At 37.3% G+C, this 23,371-nt stretch overlaps 1 protein-coding gene across 1 annotated transcript in view; it reads left to right on the top strand.

Moving 5' to 3' along the window:
- The first annotated feature begins 301 nt into the window (after nt 1-301).
- The window catches only part of LOC104407001 (otogelin-like protein), a 38,457-nt gene continuing 15,387 nt past the window's right edge, over nt 302-23,371 (top strand). Inside the window, exons 1-16 of the mRNA XM_010016146.1 lie at nt 302-565; nt 1,075-1,191; nt 3,840-3,996; nt 4,510-4,536; nt 7,638-7,805; nt 9,748-10,026; nt 10,322-10,439; nt 11,687-11,766; nt 12,651-12,716; nt 14,539-15,536; nt 16,200-16,377; nt 17,270-17,412; nt 18,787-18,810; nt 18,934-19,026; nt 19,684-19,873; nt 21,617-21,831. Of these exons, the coding sequence (XP_010014448.1) occupies nt 302-565; nt 1,075-1,191; nt 3,840-3,996; nt 4,510-4,536; nt 7,638-7,805; nt 9,748-10,026; nt 10,322-10,439; nt 11,687-11,766; nt 12,651-12,716; nt 14,539-15,536; nt 16,200-16,377; nt 17,270-17,412; nt 18,787-18,810; nt 18,934-19,026; nt 19,684-19,873; nt 21,617-21,831 (3,117 nt within the window). The remainder of the gene's footprint in view (nt 566-1,074; nt 1,192-3,839; nt 3,997-4,509; nt 4,537-7,637; nt 7,806-9,747; nt 10,027-10,321; nt 10,440-11,686; nt 11,767-12,650; nt 12,717-14,538; nt 15,537-16,199; nt 16,378-17,269; nt 17,413-18,786; nt 18,811-18,933; nt 19,027-19,683; nt 19,874-21,616; nt 21,832-23,371) is intronic.

The raw sequence follows: 23,371 nt of genomic DNA, 5'->3' as shown, positions 1-23,371 counted from the left end.
GCCAGAGCACTCATTGAATTTGAGTTTAATATTGGCCTTGTAGGCAGCCTACACTCAACCAGACTTGACACTTCATCTATCTCTGCAGTAGAAATTAAAGGTATTTTCAGAAAGGACCTTTGGCCTTCATAGAGATGGAACCTTGTGAACCTCGTCATCTTTTCTGCAAAATCTAAGTACTGCAAAGGCGTATTTGATAGCTGGAGGCTTAGAACCCAACTGTGCTACTGGCAAGCAAGCTTGCATTGGCACCGTGCAGCATGGGATGCTGCCAGGGTTTTTCCCTCCTGAGTGCGGCAGCATGTCCCCCCATGGCTACATCCAAGGATCTGCACATGAGGGTAGTGCAGGCAACTCCACTGCAGCTGAGACTGCATCAGAACACCCCAATGTTGCCTATGGATCCGTCACTAGCCCCTCCTGGGCTTCCCTGCTGCACCAAGAGTGTATGGTTTTGGATGAACTCGTGTTTTCTGAGCTAAGTGTTGTTTTGTTATATTTTTTCTGTCCGCTTGTGATAAAGCGGACAAGGCTCTCTGCAAGTCTTTCTTCTGGAAGAGGCACTGTAAGAGAGGGACTTGTAACTCAGCCGTTTTTGAGTTATCGTGATGATCTTGGATTATATCTTTTTTTTTATGGGTTGCGCTCTTCCTACCACTGCTTCTTTATTTGAACTTACACGGCTAAAGCCATCTGTAGCGTGGCTCCATTTAAAGTCAGTGCAAAACCACCAGGGATGGATTTGGACCACGTATTTGTTTGTAACGTTACAGTTGGTTGCTCTGGTAATGATTATAACGTGTCACAAAGAAAACATTTTGTCTTTATGTGCTGAGCAGACAACAGGAACATTTTAGTACTTCAGAACAAAACACAAAGATTCTTTTTTTGTGCAAATGTTTTCGGTTATAACAACAAATTGGGAAAAGGGGGAGACGAAGTAGATAGAATTTAAGTTTTATTTTTGTTTTCTGAGTATGCAGGTATTGAATTATGTGATACTATGGTGTGCCTGAGTCCATGGTAAACACAACTTTGTATAAAATGCTTGTGGTGTTTTTGCTTGTTTTTAAGTGCAAGAGCCCAAATGAAACACTAAGGCCATGTGAGGTACATCAGAGGAAGTTCCCTTATGCCAAAAAGGAATGCTCAGTTCTATACAGTGATGTTTTTGCACCTTGTCGCAACGTGGTAAGTTTATTAAATATCCAAGATGTGCTTTTGTGTAGGAAAATATTAAAATTCGAGTAATTAATTTCTTCTTGACATTCCCCTCAGTCCAAATGCTGTGGAGGATACAGAGTAGAGCCCTGCAAGTATCTCTGTGTGGGTGGGCCATGTTTGTGCAGAGCTCCTTGTTCCTTTCAAGGCTGGAGCCTAAACATGCTAGTGATAACTGTGAGCCATGAATTAGTTGACTAGACAAAGAGGATTCTCTTCTCTTCAGGTTTTATTTATATCTTTTATTTATACAGGTAACTAAATTTTTAATTTTTTTGGTATATATTACAGGATTCTAAAATAAACATTTGTGTGATGTACCTACAGCTTATCTCAAATAATTTTATTTTGTTAACTGCCTGCTCAATATGGAAAGAAATATGAGAAAGCAAGATTTCAGCTTCAGAACTATCGGTATTTTTAATTGGCTGACAGCTTATCATCTGCTTTTTATCAGAACTCTGAGGTTTGGTGTCCTTGTTTTCTCAGTACCTGGCTGAGCCTGAGACTTGAGTTACAAGAATGTCCTTAATTTCAGTCTAGACAATAACTTGTTCAGGAATCTTTAATTCCATTTTAGTCTACTCTTTATTAACACAGGACACGCTCTATATATTTTTCCCAATATCTGATTTTAGCCTCTCAAAACTATTCAGTTATCAAAAATGCTTCTTTACACCTGTGCAAGTAAGAACCACTACGATATTTTGTCTCGGCCTCTTATTTTCTTTATGAATACTAATACTAAATGAGTATTAGATATCCCAGCTGAACCTCCTGACTTTCAGGACTAAAGTTTGATATCAACATGGTTAGGAATTTGCCTGAGGGAGGTTGCAGTAGCTTAACATGAGAGATTTATTAATGTTGACTTTAGTTACTATGTAAAGAATTTTTTGAGCATGTGCCTGAGAACATGGTGATAGGGTATTTTCAAAATAGAAAGTAATAAATAAAATTGAACTTTTGAGAGTTTTTAAGGAGCTGCATTATTGTAACTCATGAAGAAAGATGTTTTCTCTTGAACATTCATTTTCTATATCTTACCAACATTGTGATTAAAATTTGCAAACATTATGGCAAAAATTTAACGTAATTATGTTAAAAAAAGTAAAGGTAAAGTGACCTCCTATTAAGGATGTCTGCAGCTGACTGGTGGCTGCATGGCTGGGGAACTGGGTGCCAAGGAAAAAAGCCCAAGCAGAGACTGACACTGGGGGCATGGAAAGAACAGAAAGTGTAGATGTGGGTTTCAGGACGTGCTTGGAGCATCTTTCTTACAGCCGCTCCTGCTGTGTGAGTGGTGGAGGATCCTGATGTGCATGGAGGCAAGCTCCTGCCCATGGGACAGGCAGCCTCAAAGCTCAGCTGAGGCTGGAACCCCCGATTTTCAGGAAAGCAAAACCTTGCATCTCTGGCTGACAGCGACTGATGGGTTGCGGTTGCCCAGCTGAGCACTGAACTCATCAGGGCTGAGGAGCCTCAACACTTGCAGAAAAGAAAGTCTTCCTCATAACTACTGAGCTCAGCAGGAGCTTTGACCCGAGGCTCCCAGTTTGTCACAACAGGAAATTGCTGACCTATAGGGAGATGCTGTCCTGCAGACATGAGAGACAGGTCTTTGGATCCAATCTCCTGTTTGGTGGTTTCTAATAGCAAAACTATTAGAACCATTTTCAATGGACCTAACACTCCTGCCCCCACACCAGTGTGGTCACTGTTTTCAAAATGACAAAAAGAATGAAAGCAAAATGGCATCTCTCTCCAGCGAAGGCAGAAAAACAGTCTTCATGTCCCTGCCAGCGTCTAGCAATTGCCAGCTGAAAAGCTGTCTCTCTGTTAGATAAGCGCTGCTTTGTTACTGTGATGGTATTTCTGTAATCTGACGTGTGCCTTTTAAGGGCTCTACGACTCAGATAGCCAGCCCAGAGCTTAAACTGAAGAAAAGCATTGCTTTAAACATTCCATGTGTTGAGTAGTAAGAACACTGTTTTGGAAACATCGATCAACATTACAAAAAAGAAATAATGTATCATGTGAAAACATGAATGTGATAGCATTTTAGAGTGGGGATGTGGGTTTCTGATCTAACGAAGGTTTGTGGGCAGAGTATATTAAAATCTTTATAAGTGCAGGAATATTTTTCTGCAAAATATCACTCAATCTTTCTTTCACTGATTAAAACTCCCTCTACAAATCGTTACTTTAAATGCTTTATAATCAGAGCTGCAGCTCTCTGCAGAGACTTCGTTGTTGTTCATGCAAAACTGACAGGGTAACTATAGATGGCAGTATTTGCCTTGTAAAATCAGAACTGCCAGCTTCAATATACTCTCCAAAACTGGTGAACAGCATGTGCGTGGACAGACATACTTGTTAATAGTCACTGACTGAAATTTTTTCTTGGCCTGTAACGTAGGTACAAGCTGACCATTCAAAGTGTACTTTTTGTATAGGAACGTACCCAGACCTTAGAAAATACGTTATTTTTGTGTCAAATTCTTCCGGTTAATCCAGAGGTAGCACTTCTGCTGAAAATAGTGCAACGGGAATTTGTACAGCTCGTGCAATTAAGTCTCCAACCCTCTCTTTCTTTTATTTATTTATTTTTTCCCCAGATTGATGTGACTTCTTTTGTCAAAAATTGTCACACAGATACGTGCAACTGCAATCTTGGTGGGGACTGCGAGTGCTTGTGTACCAGTATTGCAGCTTATGCCCACAAGTGCTGCCAGCAAGGAGCACCAATTCACTGGCGATCTCCTTCCCTCTGTGGTATGTACCTGGGCTAGCCTTACACTGGAGCTCATCTTTGAGGCATCTTTGGCCTTTTGCTGCCCAATATTACAAATATGACAGAAACAGGTAGATAATAAGTGTCCTCCACGTTTTTCAAACTATCTGTGTGTCAGCTCTTAGTTTTATACACCCAAATTTGCTGTCTTACGAAGATGACTGGCTGAGCTTAGGATGTGCCAGCACAGAGACTGTTGGAAAGGCACTGGTATATCAGATTTGGGTTATGCCCCGTGTTGTGTGTAGGGCTGCAAAGAGATTCAGTCTGTTCTACTTTTCACAGACAGCAAAAAGTAGAATATTTCATGCTTTAGGTCTGCCGTCCTGGGACATCTGTTTAAATATAGCTGTATGTCACTAAATAAAAGCCTAAGGAAATCGCTCACTGAAACTTCCTCTGATGAAAGTGAACTTTACATTTTTAGGATGCAGATATGCATAGATTCTGATGTTACTTAGTAATAATAATGTGTTTGTTTTCATTACTTTTAGCTTATGACTGTGATTATTACAACCAAGGTATGTAGCATTTGATATTAATATCCTTGATTCATCCTCATATTCATATACCTTGCTGAATCCACTTTTCAGGTTTTCTATTCTAACCTATTTCTTTCTGTATGATGCTATTTTGGAATGTTGATTTCTCCCCCCTCACTTATTTTCTCTTTTAAAAACAAATACTCAAGACATATTTTTCTTATATCGGTTCACTCAGACTAATCCAGGAGGAAAGCATAGTTTGATAATTTCTCTCTTTCCCCGGTTAGGTTGTAGTTTTTTGTACTCCTGATTTGGGTATGTGAATTTAATGAGCTCAGCAAGTTAGCAAAGCAAGTCCCCATGAACCTTTCTGCTCTGTGCCCAGGGACGGTGGTGGCATGGAAAAAAACATCATAGTTGTATGCAAAACAACATATCTGGCATCTCAGATGAAATGTGATGCAATGAACTGTGCATATAAAACCCTTCACAGCTTGTACTGAGAAGAATCTCTGTCAGCTGTAGCAGTGTTGGAGGTTTTCTCTTTTCCCTTTCTGTAGGGTAAGATTGCATAGTCACAATGCCTTGAACTCACTGGACCTTCAACTCCATTCAAAAGGAGAGCTGACTTGTATGAGCAGCCTGGAGCATTATATGTCATTTTGCAACATACTCCTTGTCTATTTAACCTCATTATATCATTATTTGACTTTTTCTTTCCTCCTGTTCTGCTATGGTTGTCTAAAATACTGTTTCTTTTCTGTGCAATATCTCATGTATTACTTGAGATTTGTGCTATATAAACATAGACAATCCTGCATGACTAAGGAATTCAAATACTGATGCATTAGTGTGCATCTCAGAAGGTTACACATGGTTATTAACATTTGTATTTTCACCTCACTAAACTAATTGTCTTTGGCACAGAGAAATTCAAGTGCATTTCTCCAGAAATGAATGGTGTGGATATAATGCATCTCTGATGATACTGAGTTAATCAGAATTACATAAATCAGAGTAATAATTAATTCGGCACAATTTGGGGGGTAGAAATTAAAAAGCCTCAAAATTTCATGAACATTTGTCATAGTATGCAACTATCTTCTAGATTTTCATTCTGATGTGGCCTGCTTTGTTTTTCTTCTTCATTATCATATAAAAGACATTTCTCTGATTCAATTAAAACCTCAGTTGAATTAATTGATGGGCTTTTTCTTTGACTTAGTGTATGTAGTTTTAAATTGCTTCTATTTTTAATGAGTAAAGGTCAGTGGCCCAGCTGTGTTGAATGATCTTAGTAATCCCTAATGCCTCAACTAATAACCTCATCATATTCAACATGAGGGTGAATAAATGCACCCTGCAGCACATTTCGGCAGTCAGGAAGAAGCAATATAAGGATGTTACCTTGCAGTTGTACTGGAAATTTAAGAACTGGGATCTATTGTATTTCAAAACTGAAAGGTTACAGGTTTTTATGTGTAAGTCTCTCAAGTATTGTACTATAAAGGACATTTCATTAGAATGAGGAATTCTTAATTCCTGTGGCATCCCCTCTTATATTTGGATACCATGCATGTGCTTTGTGGAGAGCAAGATATTGAAAAGGAAGGGAAACTTGTCTAAACGCAATGAAATTAATGTGACTTTTGATACATCTTTTTAGCGACTTGCATCCTATAATGATCATCATATATAGGATGAGTTTTTCTCCTCCAAGGAGTCTGGCCCAATACAGGAGCATGTAGATGTGAGTGAGCAGCTGTGTGGTGCTTAGTTGCCTACCACAGTTAAGGTCAAGGATGGTGTTACACGTTTCCACCACCAAATGCCAGCAAAACACTTTTTGGGGCTAAGATGGCTTCTCTGATTCTCTTTTGTTCTGCATGACTTCAAACTGTCGAATCTTTAAGGAAACTTTATCAATTACAGCTCACTCCTGCTTTTGCTCAACTCCTAGGCAAAATGTCTGTTAATACGTAGGGATAAACAATCAATGATCTGGAATAAAGAGTCTTTTTAAGATAAATTGTCTTGCCATCTCTTTAAAAGTGGCAAATTTGTGGGCTTCATGTACATATGAGCTTTCATATAAAAACAGTAGTTATTTTCAAGCAGTTTTATTTAGAAATCGGTGTTTAACTTCTAGCTGAGCCAAATATTATTATGAGAATTCCTTCCCTCTTGGAAGATTCGCATTTGAAAGGAGCTGTCTTAGGCTGGGAAGAGGTTCAGTCTTTTCACTGTAAGAATCAAAAGCTTTTACAAAATGTACATATTTTGTTTATTATCACAAGGTAAGGTTTTAGAAGTATGCTGCTCTTGGTTCTTTCAGTTGGATATAGTGACAAAGATGGATGCTATTCTATCTATATGTATCCCTGTAAGCCTTTCCAGCCCAGCAGAAGTAGCTCCAGAGGTTTGCTGCAGGGCATGGTTAGGCCAGCACTGTTTTGGCAGCAGTACCAGCTGAGGCTGTTGTCACTTTTCTATTGGCATGAGCTTTTGAGTGATGATGTGGTGAACCAGACTGGAAAAATTAGCTAGTTGCTTTTCAGCTGGACCACTTCACTGCTGAAGCACTTAGGATGGCATAATAAATGGGGCAGTAAGGGAGGCGGAAGCAAGTGGTTTGTGGGAAAGATGAACTAGGCAACTACTTAAGCAATATTGTGCCAGAAATTGAACTACGGCATTATAATTTGAAATCTGTTTTTTGGTGGGAGAAATTCCTTGTAGATCTTAGAGTAGCTTCAGTGTCTATTTGGGAAATAACATTGAAGTTGCTCTGTTGAACTTTCAAATTATAGAAATAAGGACATGTAAAAGACTAAACACCATAAAAAAGCAGCCCTGGTTGCTTTCTGGTACAGGTAATTTTGTAAGGACAGCTACCCACAGTTCTTTGTGCTCACATTGTATCTGTTGTATTCTGGGCAGCAGGCAAAGAATAAGGGAGTACATTGAACAGATCCAGACCTACTCCAGCGTAATATCTTGAGGCATTGAGCTGTAATTCCAATGTATTTGATTCCAAGTGTGGTGAAATATTTAAGACAATATATTATGTTAGCTAAGATTCTGTATGTTATGTAAGGAGAATTTTTCTTCTTCTATTTTGTTTTTTCTCCCCATAGGTCTTGGTGAAGGACCCTATATTTTGGCAAGTTATGGACAGAATGACACAATTATAGGAGCTAATGTATCTAGCAGAAGGATATTTCCCCTGCCTAGAGCTGGAGCATATAGAAATGTATTTTTCAGCTTCATGATAACTCCAGGGCTTTTCAAAGATAAAGATTTATGTAAGTGTTCTCAACAATTTTTCTAATGGCAATACATATTTTTCAAACTATATAGAATCATAGAATCATAGAATAGTTAGGGTTGGAAAGGACCTTAAGATCATCTAGTTCCAACCCCCTTGCCATGAGCAGGGACACCACACACTAAACTATGTCACCCAAGGCTCTGTCCAACCTGGCCTTGAACACCGCCAGGGTTGGAGCATTCACAACTTCCTTGGGCAACCTATTCCAGTGCCCCACCACTCTCACTGTGAAGAACTTCTTCCTTATATCTAACCTAAAGTTCCCCTGTTTAAGTTTAAAGCCATTACCCCTTGTCCTACCACTGGAGTCCCTAATGAAGAGTCCCTCCCCAGCATCCTTGTATGAATGATTTTGAATGACTTTTGCCGCATCTTCTAAAATAGTCTAGATATTTTTAGTTATTGGGATAAGTGAGGTCGAAGCAGCCAGTTTCAAAACTGAGGAGTACTGGGTTTTTTTTAACAACAACAAAAAAAATATTGGAAAACCCCACTGCCAGCTTTGAAGCTGACTTTTCAAAGATTTTTTTAGAAATATTGCAAAATACAAGTGATTAGAATTCCTTTGTAAAAAAATAAACCAAAAAACCCTAAGCAAACATTAATTAGATTGTATAACTGGAAACTGGAAAATTTGGCACATGTATTCGGCCAGTATCAAAACTGAAGATAAGTACAGGATATTTTTGTCTCCAGTAAAATCACTTCTACTTTTTTTTTTCTTTTTTTTGTGACTTTCAGTGGACTGTAAAATGTTCAACTTTTAGAATAAAAAGTATGTCTCCTGCACTGTCCGTGAGCAGCATCTCCATACAATGTAGAAGGCAGTTTCTTAGGTGGACTGCTATTCCTAAGCTCTGCTTTTCACTTATCAGAGATTGATCCAAACTATACAACTAAAAAAAAAAAAAGTTCAAATATTTTCTCTTCTGTATGTACGTTGCTTTCTTCACATGAATTTGTTTGTGCTGATCAAGTCAATACCTATTTTGTCATTGCTTTCTCAAAGAACTTAATTTGTTGGAAAAAATTCCAAACCCTGAAAAATCAAGATAGAGAAAGGCTGTCTTCATGGTAAAAATTGAACCTATATTCACAAACAGTTTGCAGCAGAGAAATTAGGGTTTTAGATATAATTGCTAAATGAGAATGTACATGGAACAGAAAAATGAATTGTCTTGTCAATTTCCCAACTGAGTCAAAGTGTAAGTAAGTAAAGCACTCATTATGTTTGTGCAGTACACAGGTAGTTTTCACATCTGTGAGGAATGAGACAGTATTGATCTACATTAAAGACACTTCAAGATTTTATTCAAGTTGAAAGCCAAACTAGAAATCAGTCTTCTAAGTTCTTATTTTCAGAGAAGTTTCTTTGCTTTTTATTTCTACCATGGATAGAGCAAACAGAGGGTTGAGTCTATTCTTAGGCCACAGGTTTTCTTACTGTATTGCTGGATATGACTGCATGTAAAAAAAGCCTGACCTCAAGCTGAAGTCAAGCATGTTCTTACAAAATTTGCATGATGTTATTTACTAATGAAAATTTGGTACAACTGAACTGTTAGGTATTAGTCCTAATTCAGGAAAAAACTTCCAATTTGAGTTAGTCAAAATTTCAGACTCCTCACGAATCATTTCAAAGGCTGGTAGCAGCAGATTGAATGCAGTTTTGATCTAACTGATTAGCTTTCTGCTAATTTCTGATTACATGATCATTTGAAGTCTCCTTTAGACCCTGCATGTCTAACTTTTTTTTTGTTGTTGTTACATAAAGCTGAAATATTTTTTTTTTTTGTGAAAAGCAGTTGTTTAAAAGGGAGCCACTTAACGGACAATATATAGATTTTAATCTCACTTTTAAGTTGTTTTCTGTGAAAATCTTACTATTATTTTAATTTCCTTTTCTTTTGTGGAAGCTCTCTCTCTTGTTTCCCTTGAATCTGCTGAAAGACCAAACTACTTCCTGTATGTACATGACAATGAAACCGCTGGGTTGGAACAGTGGCAGGCAAGTGCCTCCTTTCAGAGACGAGCCACCTTCTTCCACCACCAGGGCCTCTGGAGTCCAGGGCTCAGTGCCTTCGAACTGCACAGTAAAAAAGGCTTTTTCATCATTCTCACCTCATCTGGTGTTAAAGTGGCAAAGTATGATAATTCAGAAGAATTCAAACGTTTGAGTAGCTTTAGTATTGAAGGTAAATTTTACATTTTGCAGTACCTTCACTATGTTAACTGATTTTTAAGGTTTTACACATTATTGTAAAAGTGAGTAGCTGTTTGTAACTTTGAAGTTTCAGTGTCTTTTAGCTTGATTGAATATAAGACTTGAAACTGATAATGAACAAAATCTCACCTATTCAGAAGTTCTCAAGAATTTCTCTGCTTTATTTTTTTTTCTGAAAACTTCATTGCACATTATAAAAGAAGACTATGAATTTATAGTTTATTGACTACATAATCAATAAATAATACCTCTTCCTTCTTTCTCAGAACTCAGTGCCTCTGTGCCTTATAGAAGAATGTGTGAGTGGCGATACGAATCTTGTGCTAATCCTTGTGTTAAAACCTGTAGTGATCCTGAAGGAATAGCATGTAAATTCCTTCCTCTGTAAGTAAAATTAAGCTTGTATTGCTACCCTATTGATTTCTGTAATATGTGTACCATATGCTTTCTAAAAATGACTGCAGCTGCGATATCCACTCATTTTTACTCATCCAGATTTCAATATCACTCTTGTGAGCAACTCTCACAAGTCATGTGAAAACAATTGTAAAAAGCCTCTTGTTCCCATGGTATACATTCCTGTTTACATGTGACCTTTCAACACAAGAATAAGAAAATCTTTACTTAGCCCTGGGGATTAGCTTCTGGTAGTGGCTGAGTAGAAATCTATTAAATTAAATGAAGGCTATATCCTTCTATGGATTGATATTCACATCCTAAACCAGCATTCCACGGTGCTGTGAATGACTACATCTTTCTGTTGTTCATGAGATCAAAACCTGTGGGAATAGTAAGGGTGGACTACGCCCTCTCCTGTAAGAGGAGGGAACTTTATAATAAGAGAGAGTTATTGGCGTAACATGAGGGATTTCACATGGTTGATGTTATCTAGTTACTTAGTAATAAGATTTCCTGTCTCCATGCATGCCCCTGGCATGTCTGGAACCACAACAGACTAAAAAGCAAAATGCCTAAAAACTCAAGGCACAAAATCTGGTGGAAAAGAAATGACATTTTGAATTTCAGGCGACCTCCTGAGGCACATGCAGTTTATGATTAAGAATATTACTAATATTACTAATTTTCTCTGTAGGTATTCTTAGCTTTTTACATATGGGCAAACAGGTAGCTAATGTCATGACCTTCTCATTAAAAATTCCCCCTAAATGAAAAAGTAAGGGACTATATGGATTTGTCTGTGCTCTCCCACTCTGAAAATGCAAAAAAATGAGACTTTCGATGGAGTCAGTCTAAATACTTTAATGTTGCAAATGAACATATCTGTGTAAGAAAGCGGTCTTGTAGAGAAGTTCTTTGTCCGTGGAAAACCTTTCTGCTTTGGGATCTGAACTTCCTCCTGTTTGTGGAAGCAAAATGGTCCAAAGCTATCATGCTTGTCAGTATAGAGTAACAAATAATTGATTATTAACAATATAGAAACAGAATTGTGCTCTTCAGCATCTTTTTGACCTTAAAATGCCTCAAAATGCTATGTTCACCGTTAGAGTGGAAAGTTCTCTAAACTCTGATGTGGAAGATATTCAAGTGTTTCATTTTGCCAAAGCAAAATAAGTTAAAATTAATCTACCTTTCTACTGTGGCTTTAGAATTAACCATACACTGTTTTAAAGGGTTGAAGGATGCTTGCCATACTGTCCCAAAAACATGATCCTTGATGAGGTCACACTTAAATGTGTTTATCCAGAAGACTGTAAGTATACTTTATTATATTAGTCTAATCTTATAAATTACTCTAAAGATCCCTGGAAAAGTTTTAACCAAATGTACATTGTATTTTTTGTTAAATGCTTTACTACTGAACATATTCTCTCTATTCTGAGTGATCTAAAACACATCTACGTCCAAACAAGCCACAGCTAAAGTTGAGTTCTTTAATTTCTCTAATACTGTGTTAAATTTAACCTTCTGTGATGGTGTTATACTAATTGCAACTATATTTGACTATATACTGTGCTAGTATATCATATGTGTATAAGACAAAGATCCCAAATGGAGGAAATACTGCTGTGGTGAAAAGTTCGGACTTTTTGGTTTATGAACCACCAGTAACAAATTCAGTGCAACTATTTCATAACTTCTGGTGTGTGAAGACATCACATTATTTGCTTACTTTGGGAAAACAGTATTCTTTTAACATAACAATTACATTTAATACCGTCTCTTATTTTATTTTACAAGTTTCAAATTAAATACATTGGTTGATATTTGCTAGTGCAGTTATCTCATAGTATACTACCTTCCAAAGGTTTATTTATTCAAAATGCTTTACCATTTTGGATATACTGAATTCTCAACAGAATTCCCATGTTGTTTCCATAACTGCTCTGCAAAATCAAGGTTTTCACTAATAATAAAAACTTAGCTACTTCATTTGCAAAGAAAATTAGAACCTCCTGAGTCAGCTGAGTGTCTCAAAGTCATTAGACAACCTGGAACCACTGGCAAGTTATCTTACTAGCAAAATGATGCTCTGATTTGCTAACATTTAAATGGGACTTGAGTAGAGATAGATGTTGCTACTTTGCTTTACCAATAATCTATAAAAGACAGTGAAACATGCATCTTTCCTTTCAGGCATACCTGTGACACCTACAGAATCAGCAATTGGAACAAAACCTTCGTTGCTAATGTCTCACACGGGTACTACCACAGAGTGTCCTCAAACACTTCCTTTATTTGTTACTTCAGGGACTAAGTCAACCCATGCTGATGTGGCAGGCAAAATAACCATGAAAAAAAACACAACTTCAAGGGGAATGAATATGTCAGCACAGCCCATCACAGACTCTTATTCATTGGAAGCGTCTAATGCAGCCATCTACTCAACGTTTTCACTATCAAGTACAGTGGAGCCTTCTGATGTACTTCACAGCACAGCCAGCCCTACTGTCCTTTCCACACTCACCTCTTCAATAGATTTTCCAACAGCTCTTCAAGCCTCAGCAGTCACATCACGTACTGTCAGTTCTACTGCATCTATAGCTTTACCCATTGCAATAGCAAGTCCAACAACCCCGCTCAGTGCAAGTTTTATTACAACACATTATGTGTTATTAACATCTACTTCCCTAGTTGTAGTTCCCTTTCCACCTGAAGCATCAACCAGTCAGCTAGGAACTGTTCCCCACTACCTCATCATTAATGACTTTAACCTCCAAGCCACCTTTTGTCACTTCTGAGCTGCCTCCAAGGATTGGGAAGAGTAGGAGTCCTTCAGTAAATCATTCCAAGGGAGCAGGAGTACCCTCTGAAGTGCCTTTTACTGCTTTGCTGGCTGGCAGAGCAACTTTCACAAGACCTATATTTCTTCTAGGTTCACAGTTGACACTAAGCACATCTACTATATCTCCTGTATCTGCTTTGTCTGTTAGAACTAGGTCTGGCATTGGTCAAACTGCAGTTCACCCAGCACCCATTTCTGTATTGACTTCGGCCTCTCCTCAAATTCCAACTACTAGATTTGCTAACTTTGAAACAAGTTTTCCTCAATTAGCCACCATTTCATATTTTGGAACAGCGAAACCCTTGTCTAAAACTTCTCTGATACTATTAAATGCAAGTTCTCTAGCTAGTTTTTCTCTAAAGGCATTTTTATCTTCAGTGAAAATTTCAGTTCCCAAGCAGGTATCTCCTTTAACAAAAGGCAGGATTTCTGCTGCTGTCACCATAGTGGCTGTATCTTCACCTCAAGTTGCTTCTCAAATTCCTATAAACACTTCTTGGGGTCCTTCTGCAACATGCACAGTATCTATAACAGTGCATTCTCTGATTACCTCCTTGAAACCCAAAGCTATGGCAGATGTCACTGTTGCTTCCAAAAGTCTTTACAAAGTACCTTCTGCCGTTTCTACTTTTCTCGTCAATCCAACAATCTGATATGTCTATAGCAAGTAAAGCCTCAGCAGAAGAAAAATGCACAATGCACACTGACCCCTTTTCAGTGTAATCCATTTCTAAAAAGGCTAATGAAACCCATTATGTCCACAGTCTTCCCTCTTAGGATGTTGGTATTACCTCTAAATGCTACATTAATAACCACTTCAGAAATAACAGATTACCCAAGCTGTTCACAGAAGACAAAAATGAAAACTGACCCTGTGGTACAAAGTTCAGGCACTTTCATTCCTAAAGATCCTTCTCTTACAAGGTCATTGTCTTTATTTGTTATCAAAAAATCTTGGATATCTTGTTATCAATATCAGTACAATTTTATGTGACATTTCCTTACTACAAGTTCTTCATTGATTCCCACAGTAAGTAGGACGTCATCAATAACACAAAATATAACTGCTACCCAAACATCATTTTCTTCTTTGATACACAAGGAACCTCAAAAAGTCTAGTTATACACTTTGCAATTTCTTCTATAGATTCTTCTACATTCATTTCAAACATAAGCCTTTCGGCCTTTCAGCAGCACTTAGAGCATCCATTGTAATGCCCCCTTTACTAATGCCTACAGCTCCTGAAGCCACTTTAGAAAGCCAGTCGAGTAGGGTTTCTATGTCTTCACCTCCTCCTAAGACCACTCGTATCTCTACTGTTTCTCTAGGAAAACAGAGTTCTTCAGTAAGTTCTTCAGAAGAAAATGGAACAATATCAGCCATATCTGCTGGAATCATCACTCAATCCACTACACCAACAATCAAGAAGACAACAGTGAATGCTACATCCTTAAAAGCGCCTTATATTTTTGCAAAAATACCACCTACCTCTTCAGGCAGTTTTGTTTCTGGCACTACAGTAGCTTCTAGTATTACCACAAAAACCACTGATTCTTTTGTTGTTGATTTGGAGTTTTATATAGCTTCAGCTTCAGTTCCTGCCACCACAGAAACATCCATGCATGTGTCACACAGATCTTTATTTACATCTGCAGTGACTCAGGCTTCACAGAGCACTAAAGAGACTCCAAAAATTATGATAATGAAAACAACTGGTACTACAAGTCCATTATCACAGGCAAAGAGTACCTCACTTCCAGCTTCAGAAGTTAAATATGCAACCTCATTTGAAAGAATTGGGGATGTTTTAGAAAGTGGTCAGATTTTACATGAGCAAAGAAATGTTACCAAGACAAAGTCAACCACAACTGAGAAATCTTCCCTGTCTTATTTGACAGTATCACCAGTTCAGAGTTCACCTTTCCCAAGAAACATAACCACAGTAAAAAATCTCTCTCTTTCTGGAGTCCCAGATGTAATAATATCAGATTGGTCAAATATCCCAATGCAGAAAACCATTAAACCTTATTTCAGTTTAACAGAGCCCACAGAGCTTCAGACCAGAACTGTAACAGATTTATCTCATTCTAGTGGTGGAATGTCTCTGCCTTCCTCTCCAGAGCCTATGGAAACACAAAGTTCTCTGGCAAGCACAGAAACAATGACGGCTGTAGCTGACAAGGCTTCCTTTGGTACAGTGATGCATACATTGATGTCTACATCTTCTGAATGTGTGGTATGATCAGTTCTACTTGCCCCATGTGTTAAAATATATATTGCTCTGCAGTCCATTCTGTTACGATATGTATGTAATACTGGAGCTTTAAATATCTCCTAATTCTGTTTTCAGCTGTCTGTTTTAAAATACTCAGTTATTCTTAGATAATTGCAGTATCGCTGCTCCTATACTGCCCTAATATATTCTGCAATCTGGATTTAAAGCTTTTAAATCTATGTGCTGATTCTAGATAGGAAAATAGGTTTTTGAACTGCAGACAAAGCCATAATCCATTGGATGTTTTTGTTTCTCCATAACACCACTCCATCTTTCCTTTTTCCATTTGATTCTTCATCATGCAGTTTAAAATGATGGGAATGCATAATTCTGTATTTCTTAAAATGCTTCAGATTATTGCCGAATATAACATATAGCCTCAGTGTACAGTGCTTTACATAGAATATTCCACTAAAGCTAGATGGAACAGGAGCAGAGTGGGTGAGTGGATGTGCATCCTTGTCACCTGTGACAGCCACACAAAAGCAATCCATTCCAAAATAACTGAAGAGGAGACTCTAGATATGCTGATTCTGTCTCAGAGCAGGGTGATGAACAAGTGATCACGTGGACTTCATGGGGCAATGAATGTGAAATTGATTACGGTTGTTTTTTTCCTGACAGCCAAGATACCTGGAACCTGTTGACAAATGTAGCCAGTATGTATGTGTTAATATGGGTTGGATGTTATACAACCTTTCAAGGAACTGCCTTAAGGATGTGCAGATGCCAGACTGTGGTTTTCGCGGAATGCCAGTTCAAGTTAACACTGATAGTTGTTGCCCAGAATGGGAATGTCCCTGTAAGTCACTGTTTTATTTTTAAATACAACACAGAGCCTTGACCTGTAAATTTCAAGTAATAAATTAAGGTTTTATTACAGTGGGAATATGAGGTTGAATACTGAAACGAATTTAAAAGAGCTATTCATCAGCAAAAGAGAATGAAATATACTGGAAGTTTTGGTATCTTTGAATTAACATTCAAGAGAGTCAAAGTATTTTCTTTTGAATGAAAAGATTGAAATGAAATCTGCAGCATGAACATCAACATATTCCAACTGACTCTCTTTTCAGAATTTCTATTAGTAGAAATGTTCAGATTTCAACTTTTTGTGAAGAAAACAAATTAAATACTGTCATTTTTTGCAAGACAGAACCCCCAAATTTCAGTTAGCTCTAACTACAGTTTTTACTCATATTTAGAAACTGCAGAAACTGGCAGATGGCTGTCTGCCAAGGGAACACAAAAAGCCAAAAAGAAGTCATATTAATAACCTTGCAGCACTACTGAAACCCATATTGCACTTTCAAATATGTCTCAAGATAGGCCAGATCAGTATCTTGTTATCAGTAGCCCGAAAATACTTAGTGCATGAATTTCATTTCACAATGTATAGATTCAGTGACCTTGCCTGTAGAACATTGACTTAAGTGAAAATTTTCACCAATTTAAACTTTCTCTGTACTCTGGGCTCACAGCAGTAGGTTAAACTATTTCCACTGAGTAATGCGAGACACTTATTTCTGCCTTTGGTTCAGTACACTGCCTGCAGAACAAGGTCATCAGTATATATACATATATGAACAGTCAGAGAGAGAGAGCAAGAGCAAATATTGCTAAATCGGAATGTTTTTAGAAATGCCTTGTATTTGGTTTTGTGGTAACCTCATTAAATGACAGTTCTTTTTTAGGTCAATGTTCTGTACTGTCTGAACTGAGTGTTATCACATTTGATGGAAACAACATAGCCCTCTGTAATACAGCTTCCTACATTTTAGTCAAGTTACCAGGAGAAATTATTGTTGCTCATATTGAAAAATGTCCTGCTAATCAGGTAAGATTCTTGTATTTCCACAACAATTGTCATAGTTTCTTGAATTTTTGTGTTATAAGACTGAAATCCTGCTAAATTTTATCAATTAAAACTTACAGATAAAAGCCACACCCATTGAAAAATGGCAAGTTATTTAATATTCAAGGAGCATGCTTTATCAAGCTCTCTAGATAAAATAATTTTATCTCAGGTTAAACAGTAATTGTTGTATTATATTATAAGGAAATTCAAATGTAAGTTCCTTTTAAATTACCAGGGTGACTCAGCTTCTGAGTCTTCATGTCTCTGTTTAGGTCCTCCAACCACAAATCTTCCTGAGGACTTGAATTTATAATTTACAGTATGCTAAAAATACTAAAATACTTTGAATAGTCACCAAAATCTGTTGTAGTTATTTTAGGAAGGTATTAATGAGTTTGGGATTAGTGTGATGAGTTGTTCTTTGTAGTTTGCATTGCCTACAGAGAAATCCAGCCATTTTATTTTTAGACTGCCAGTTTAGGTCAGGTAAGTCTCATCCTTAGAGTCTTTACATACATCTCCTTTGCATTGTCCATACTCCTAATTTATGTAGCCTTTGAACAACTGGCTTATATGTCCATCTTCAGTTTGTGGATAAACAAGTTCCTGATGAGGAACTTCATCAGGCTTCTCTCCTTTCCTATCCTATTTGCTCTCTTATCCACTCTCACTGGAGAACTGTACACTTGATTTTTAAGTCCTGAGTCCTACACCATTTTAGAGGCTTTCTTTTAAATTGCTCCCTTCACTGTTTCTAGGTTGCAGTCTAAAGGTGTGAACACAGCTCACGGAAGCAAATGAGCTTTAGAAGTCTGTAGCTGTAGTTCTCTAAGAAATATTTTTTCAAAGGCATTTGCAGCATATGCTAAATCTTGTGATGCTGGTAATGGGTTGCTCTCAATGTTAAAGCTGTTCATTTAAAAGGTATATGTACCATATATGGTATACATGAGCTACATCTTGTGCAGGAAGATGCCTTGTAAAGTAGCATTTTTATCAAAGGGGATTTTATTGGCATATCTGTTGTATTTCCATGTATTTTTAATTCAGCTTGTTCAGGTCATGGTGTTATCTTTTCTGTCTTATTTTCCACACAAAACCCCTTGATTTAAATCTTTAACAAGGAAATCAAGTTTCTAAAAACAGTTCATATAAAGTTCATAAAAATAATTCATAGAAAGCTGCATTAGCTGGGAAATGTGTATCTTTATTATTTATAAGGAATATATTAATTAGTTCAATTACAAACCTGGTTGTAGAAGAACTTAAAACGAAAACAGTAAACTTATTTTTGCCAAATAAGAATGCTGCCGATTATTATTGCACTTCTAATCTCTTTTTAATGTTTTTCAGAGTGCAAATTCAATAAGAAAACTAGTGAGTACTTTTTTCTTTTACTAATTATAAAATACATCATTATTACACATCTTGAAAAAATTCTCTATGGTACAGAATTAGAAAAAAAAGGTAACTGAACTTGCTTGTCATTTTTCTTTTAAGGTTCCCCCTGCAAGCACTTCGGGGCTCTGTTTTAAGAAATTAAATGTAACAACACGCACATATCAATTACTTATCAATCGTTTAGCAAGAAAAGTGAGTATATATCATGTATATAGCATGTGTACTCTTTAAAGATAGCTGAGAGCCATTATGTGGTAGAATGCAGTAGATTAGACTTAAATGAATGTACTGTAGGATTAGGATTACTTTTGCAGTTCAGGTTCCCGGTAATTCATAGTGTGCTGGAAGCAAAAAGCAGATATTTCTGACACCATGCTCCACTTACATGCCATTTATCCAAAATAAAACTCCAAAATTCTTTTGAGATTTTAAAGAAGCTGCAAAAGCATTTATACTTGAGACTGTATTTCCAGAAAACCTAGAGCCAAACAGAAATGTTCCAAAGTGTGATAAATACTTAAGCTGCCTTTCCTGCTAGTAACAGGTCGGAACAGATAACTTTGAATAAATGAATGAGGGTGGAAGATTTTTGTTTTATCATATGATATGTGATAAATAAGATTTATTGCTTCTCTAATTAGAAAAGATTTCTGTATCTTTTTTTCTTATGCCTACTTCATTTTCAGTTATAGGAAATGGCCCTGACAGGAAGCTCTGTGATTTAAGCACTGTGACTGTTATCGTATGCAGCAGAGGCTGTAAAAAATATCTTTTGCTATAAAGTGTAGAGACATAAAGTACATCTTTGCATTCTGTTTTTATCCCTAAAATGTATTTGATTTATTTTAGGTAGTAGTGGATTCTGTAATTCAACCATTACCATTTTCAAAAGAAGGACTGAGTATTCAGGATACTGGTGCAATGTATGTTGTTAATACCCCAGCTGGTATTAGCATCAAGTGGGCTCACATTACAGGAATTATTGATATACAGTATGGATTACACTCTAACACATCGATGAAGACAGAAGGACTTTGTGGTGAGGCTACAGTGGTGATTTTTTCATTTTCATTAATAATTTTCCATTTAAAATGTACACCTGCCTTTTGTGTCTGTGACCTGCTGTCCCTATAGCTCCCCTTGTGACCCCCACTAAAAAAGTGGGCTTGTGAAATTCTATTAATTAATAATAGTAAACCAGTAATTCTGTTTCAAAGCACTCTGCTTTGCAGAGCAAGGAATGACTGGTACATTGCACCTGATTAACTTTTAAAAACTGAACTCATCTCTGCCTGCATTTAAGAATATTGTTGAAGTCAAGTAAAGAAAAGGGTAAAATCTTCGATGGAGAAGGGGCTGCTGAAGAAGTTCAGGTAGTGACAGCATATTTCAGTGATTACGGAAGAAAAGGATAGCCTTCAGATGTTAGCAGTGCCAACTTTTCACTATACTAATACTGATAAAAGGTATATCTTGGGAAGGGTCCAAGTCCCCCAAGGGTAGTGAATCCAAATTGAGACCTCTTAAGGTTGGATCTAGGGTCAAAAACTGTGCTGACATGTCTCAGACTTACAATGATAGTAAATTTAGCATGTTTCAGGCTTCCCTCATAGCCTTTTCATAACTCTGTCAGTAGGAATTATATGGAAAAGTGTAAGCTGGTATTTGAGCTACTCTGAATCTATCATGAAAGTTAATTTTCTGGTGCATTGTAATTTTACAGTCTACCCATATTGAACAGGAAAATGAATTTTTTGTATTTTAAACTGCTTTTAGTTTTAAAAGCAAACAAAACTATTCAGATATGATTTAAATATACCTATAAACAAAATATATTTAAAATCAATTGCTGTATTTGGCTTGAATGAAAGTTCTCCTAGATCTAGTCAGCAAGGAGGTGAATGCTGGCCCTGCATCTTTTCCCAGGATCATGCCATCTTCTCTATGCACACTGAAAAAGACTGGGATGAGATGTGGCCAAATGTAGAAAGGATTATAGAATAGTTACTCTTTGTGCCATGAACAGAAAGAGGAAGACTGCAGACAAATCCAACTTCTGCTGTAAAGTGTTGCTCTACCTGATATTTTGTCCTAAAGTCTGAAGCCTCTTTTAGTGCTTCTTTCCTATTCTCTGCCCTTTGTTCCTGTCTGGGGTTCCCCTATCCTCTCCCTCTCAAACTGAAAAAATTGTGGAACTATATGGCAAAATGGCTTTATTTTTAAAGCTGTATTGATTCTGCAATTCTTTAGCATTGCCCTGCAAATTCTAATGCCAGCACAGTTTGTGGGATGGCGTTAGGGCAGCAGCAAGAAGCAGAAGTATTAAGAATATTAGAAAGTGGTGCTGCTGTCAAATGCTCCTTATGCAAATACCACTTTCTGTATTTCTCCATGCTGTCTGAGAGAGTAACAGCCTGTCATGCCAGGCTAGTCCAGTCCTACAAGAGACCCTGGAGAGTATCAGAATACAGGGCTGGAAGCATGAAGGCAAGCATTTATGGTGTGGTTAGCAATGTGTAAGGAAAGTGAAAAAAGGATAAAGGAACTTTGGTTAATTAGTTGCTGGGATGTAAAACACTGTTACGAAGATTAAAATTTTGGCATTAAAGACTTGTTATGTGCTTATAGGAAATATATGTTTTCATCTATAAATCAACAGAATACATAAATTAATGAATTCAGGTAGTCAGTGGATGTCAGGGGTTTAGATGGAGTGTTTTTTTCAGGGGTTTTCTTTCCCAAAGGAAGTAATATGGCATGTTTGTTTGTGCTCTGTTTACAGGGGTGTGTAATGGAGACCCTACTGATGATCTGAAAATGCAAAACAGGACCATAATTACAAATATGGATGAAATTGAAGTGTTCATTAAGAGTTGGGAAATTGAGAAATCACTTGATGTAACAACCAGGAGGCCAGTAAGAAACTGTACTGAAGATGACTGTATGTACTGTATGGAACTGTTGAACAGGAGCACTTTCATCCCTTGTCACAAGAAAGTGAGTATGAAGATCTGAGAAATTCCAAGTGCAAATTAAATAAAAGATTTATAGTTAAGAAAAAAGCGTGAGAGAGATGTATAGTTTTTTATGCATTACTTATTTTCATGAGCTGCCAACTGTATGGGTGGCTTTAATACCTCTGTCATGTTGGATTTAATATTTTTGTCATATTGTCCATTGTAAACACATGTCTATTGGAATCCCTGTGCTATTACGGTTTTTGTTAAATTATTTAGTAGGCAAAGCTCAAAGGAGAGACACCAGGTCATCGTCTCAACACAAGCACATTCCAAATAATAATTCCATTTTTAATAAATGCTTGACACGGGTCACTAGAACAGAAAGCCTCATGCATCTGCTGCATACATCAGCAACTCATGCAGTCTGAGACTGATTGAACTAAAGACATTTCCAGTTAAACAAATTTTGATATACTCATATGCTCATTATTAAGTTGACAATTTGGTAACATTTCTTACAGAAAGCATTATTATAATTTATTTCTGGACACTGTCCTTTATAAAGTGTATATAGCTGTAGCACACAGGCTACCACTAGAGGTGGGTAGTGCAGCACAGCTGCTTCCGGAAATGAGGAACCCCCAAATTCCTGAGGTCTGAATTACTTTCCTCACTTAATTCAAAATAAAAGGATTAATTACCCAAGGGGCCCATTCTTTCTTAGAGATTCCTGATTCACTTCTTGCTGTTCTGCCTTTCCACCCTTGGTTTGCATTGTGATGACTCCAGTTTTTATCACAGACAATGCTGTTAAAGGTATTGCAGGTAGCTCAGCCCCTTCCTTCAAACTTCCAAGCCCTCTCCTCACTTTCCACAGGTAGGAAAAATGGAGACAGTTCTAAATGGAAGGGGATAAAGAGTTTTGTTGTTTGTTTGTTTGTTTGTTTTAAGATTAATAGGAATTAGCCACAGAAACTTAATGGGAGGCAGCAGTAAGCAGTATGGAAACAAGAAGGGAGGGTAGCACCAGTGGGTAGCAGGATGCTTTTCATAACTGTTTTAACACATCTCATTTAAAAATAATTAAAGGGAATCCGAATAATCAGAATTCCTACTTCATATATGTTTCCAGGAGAACTCTCATAGACTCAGATACAATGCAACTGCATCTTTTAGTCATATATAGCAAAACCTGACATGGCATCCAAACTGCTAAAGGCTTGTTTCATTCATTAGGAAATTTGTTTTCTTTCACATACATTATGGTGGCAGAGCCAGAGTGGATGGAGCAAATTGTACTCTTCACAGGCATGAAGCAACTGGACAAAGACAGGAAACAGTCATCAGGGCAATTAACTTTATGGCAAAGTGAGCGACTGCTTGAAGACTGCTGAAACCACAGGCAGAGCTGGGCTGCAGCACCATAGTAAAAAGGCAAAATCTGACTTTTCCACCTTGTTACAAGCCTACAAAAACAACAGAAAAAAGATTTTTTGCACCACCTGCATTTAGACCCAGTAGGCATAGGCTATCAGGTCTTCCTGTACACACAGAGCACTCAATAATAATTCATTCAC

Source organism: Nestor notabilis, unplaced genomic scaffold (genome assembly GCF_000696875.1).
Source record: "Nestor notabilis isolate BGI_N333 unplaced genomic scaffold, ASM69687v1 scaffold31196, whole genome shotgun sequence".
Classification (NCBI taxonomy): domain Eukaryota; kingdom Metazoa; phylum Chordata; class Aves; order Psittaciformes; family Psittacidae; genus Nestor; species Nestor notabilis.
Note: the sequence above shows the minus strand (reverse complement) of the source record. Positions and strands in the feature narration are given on the sequence as shown.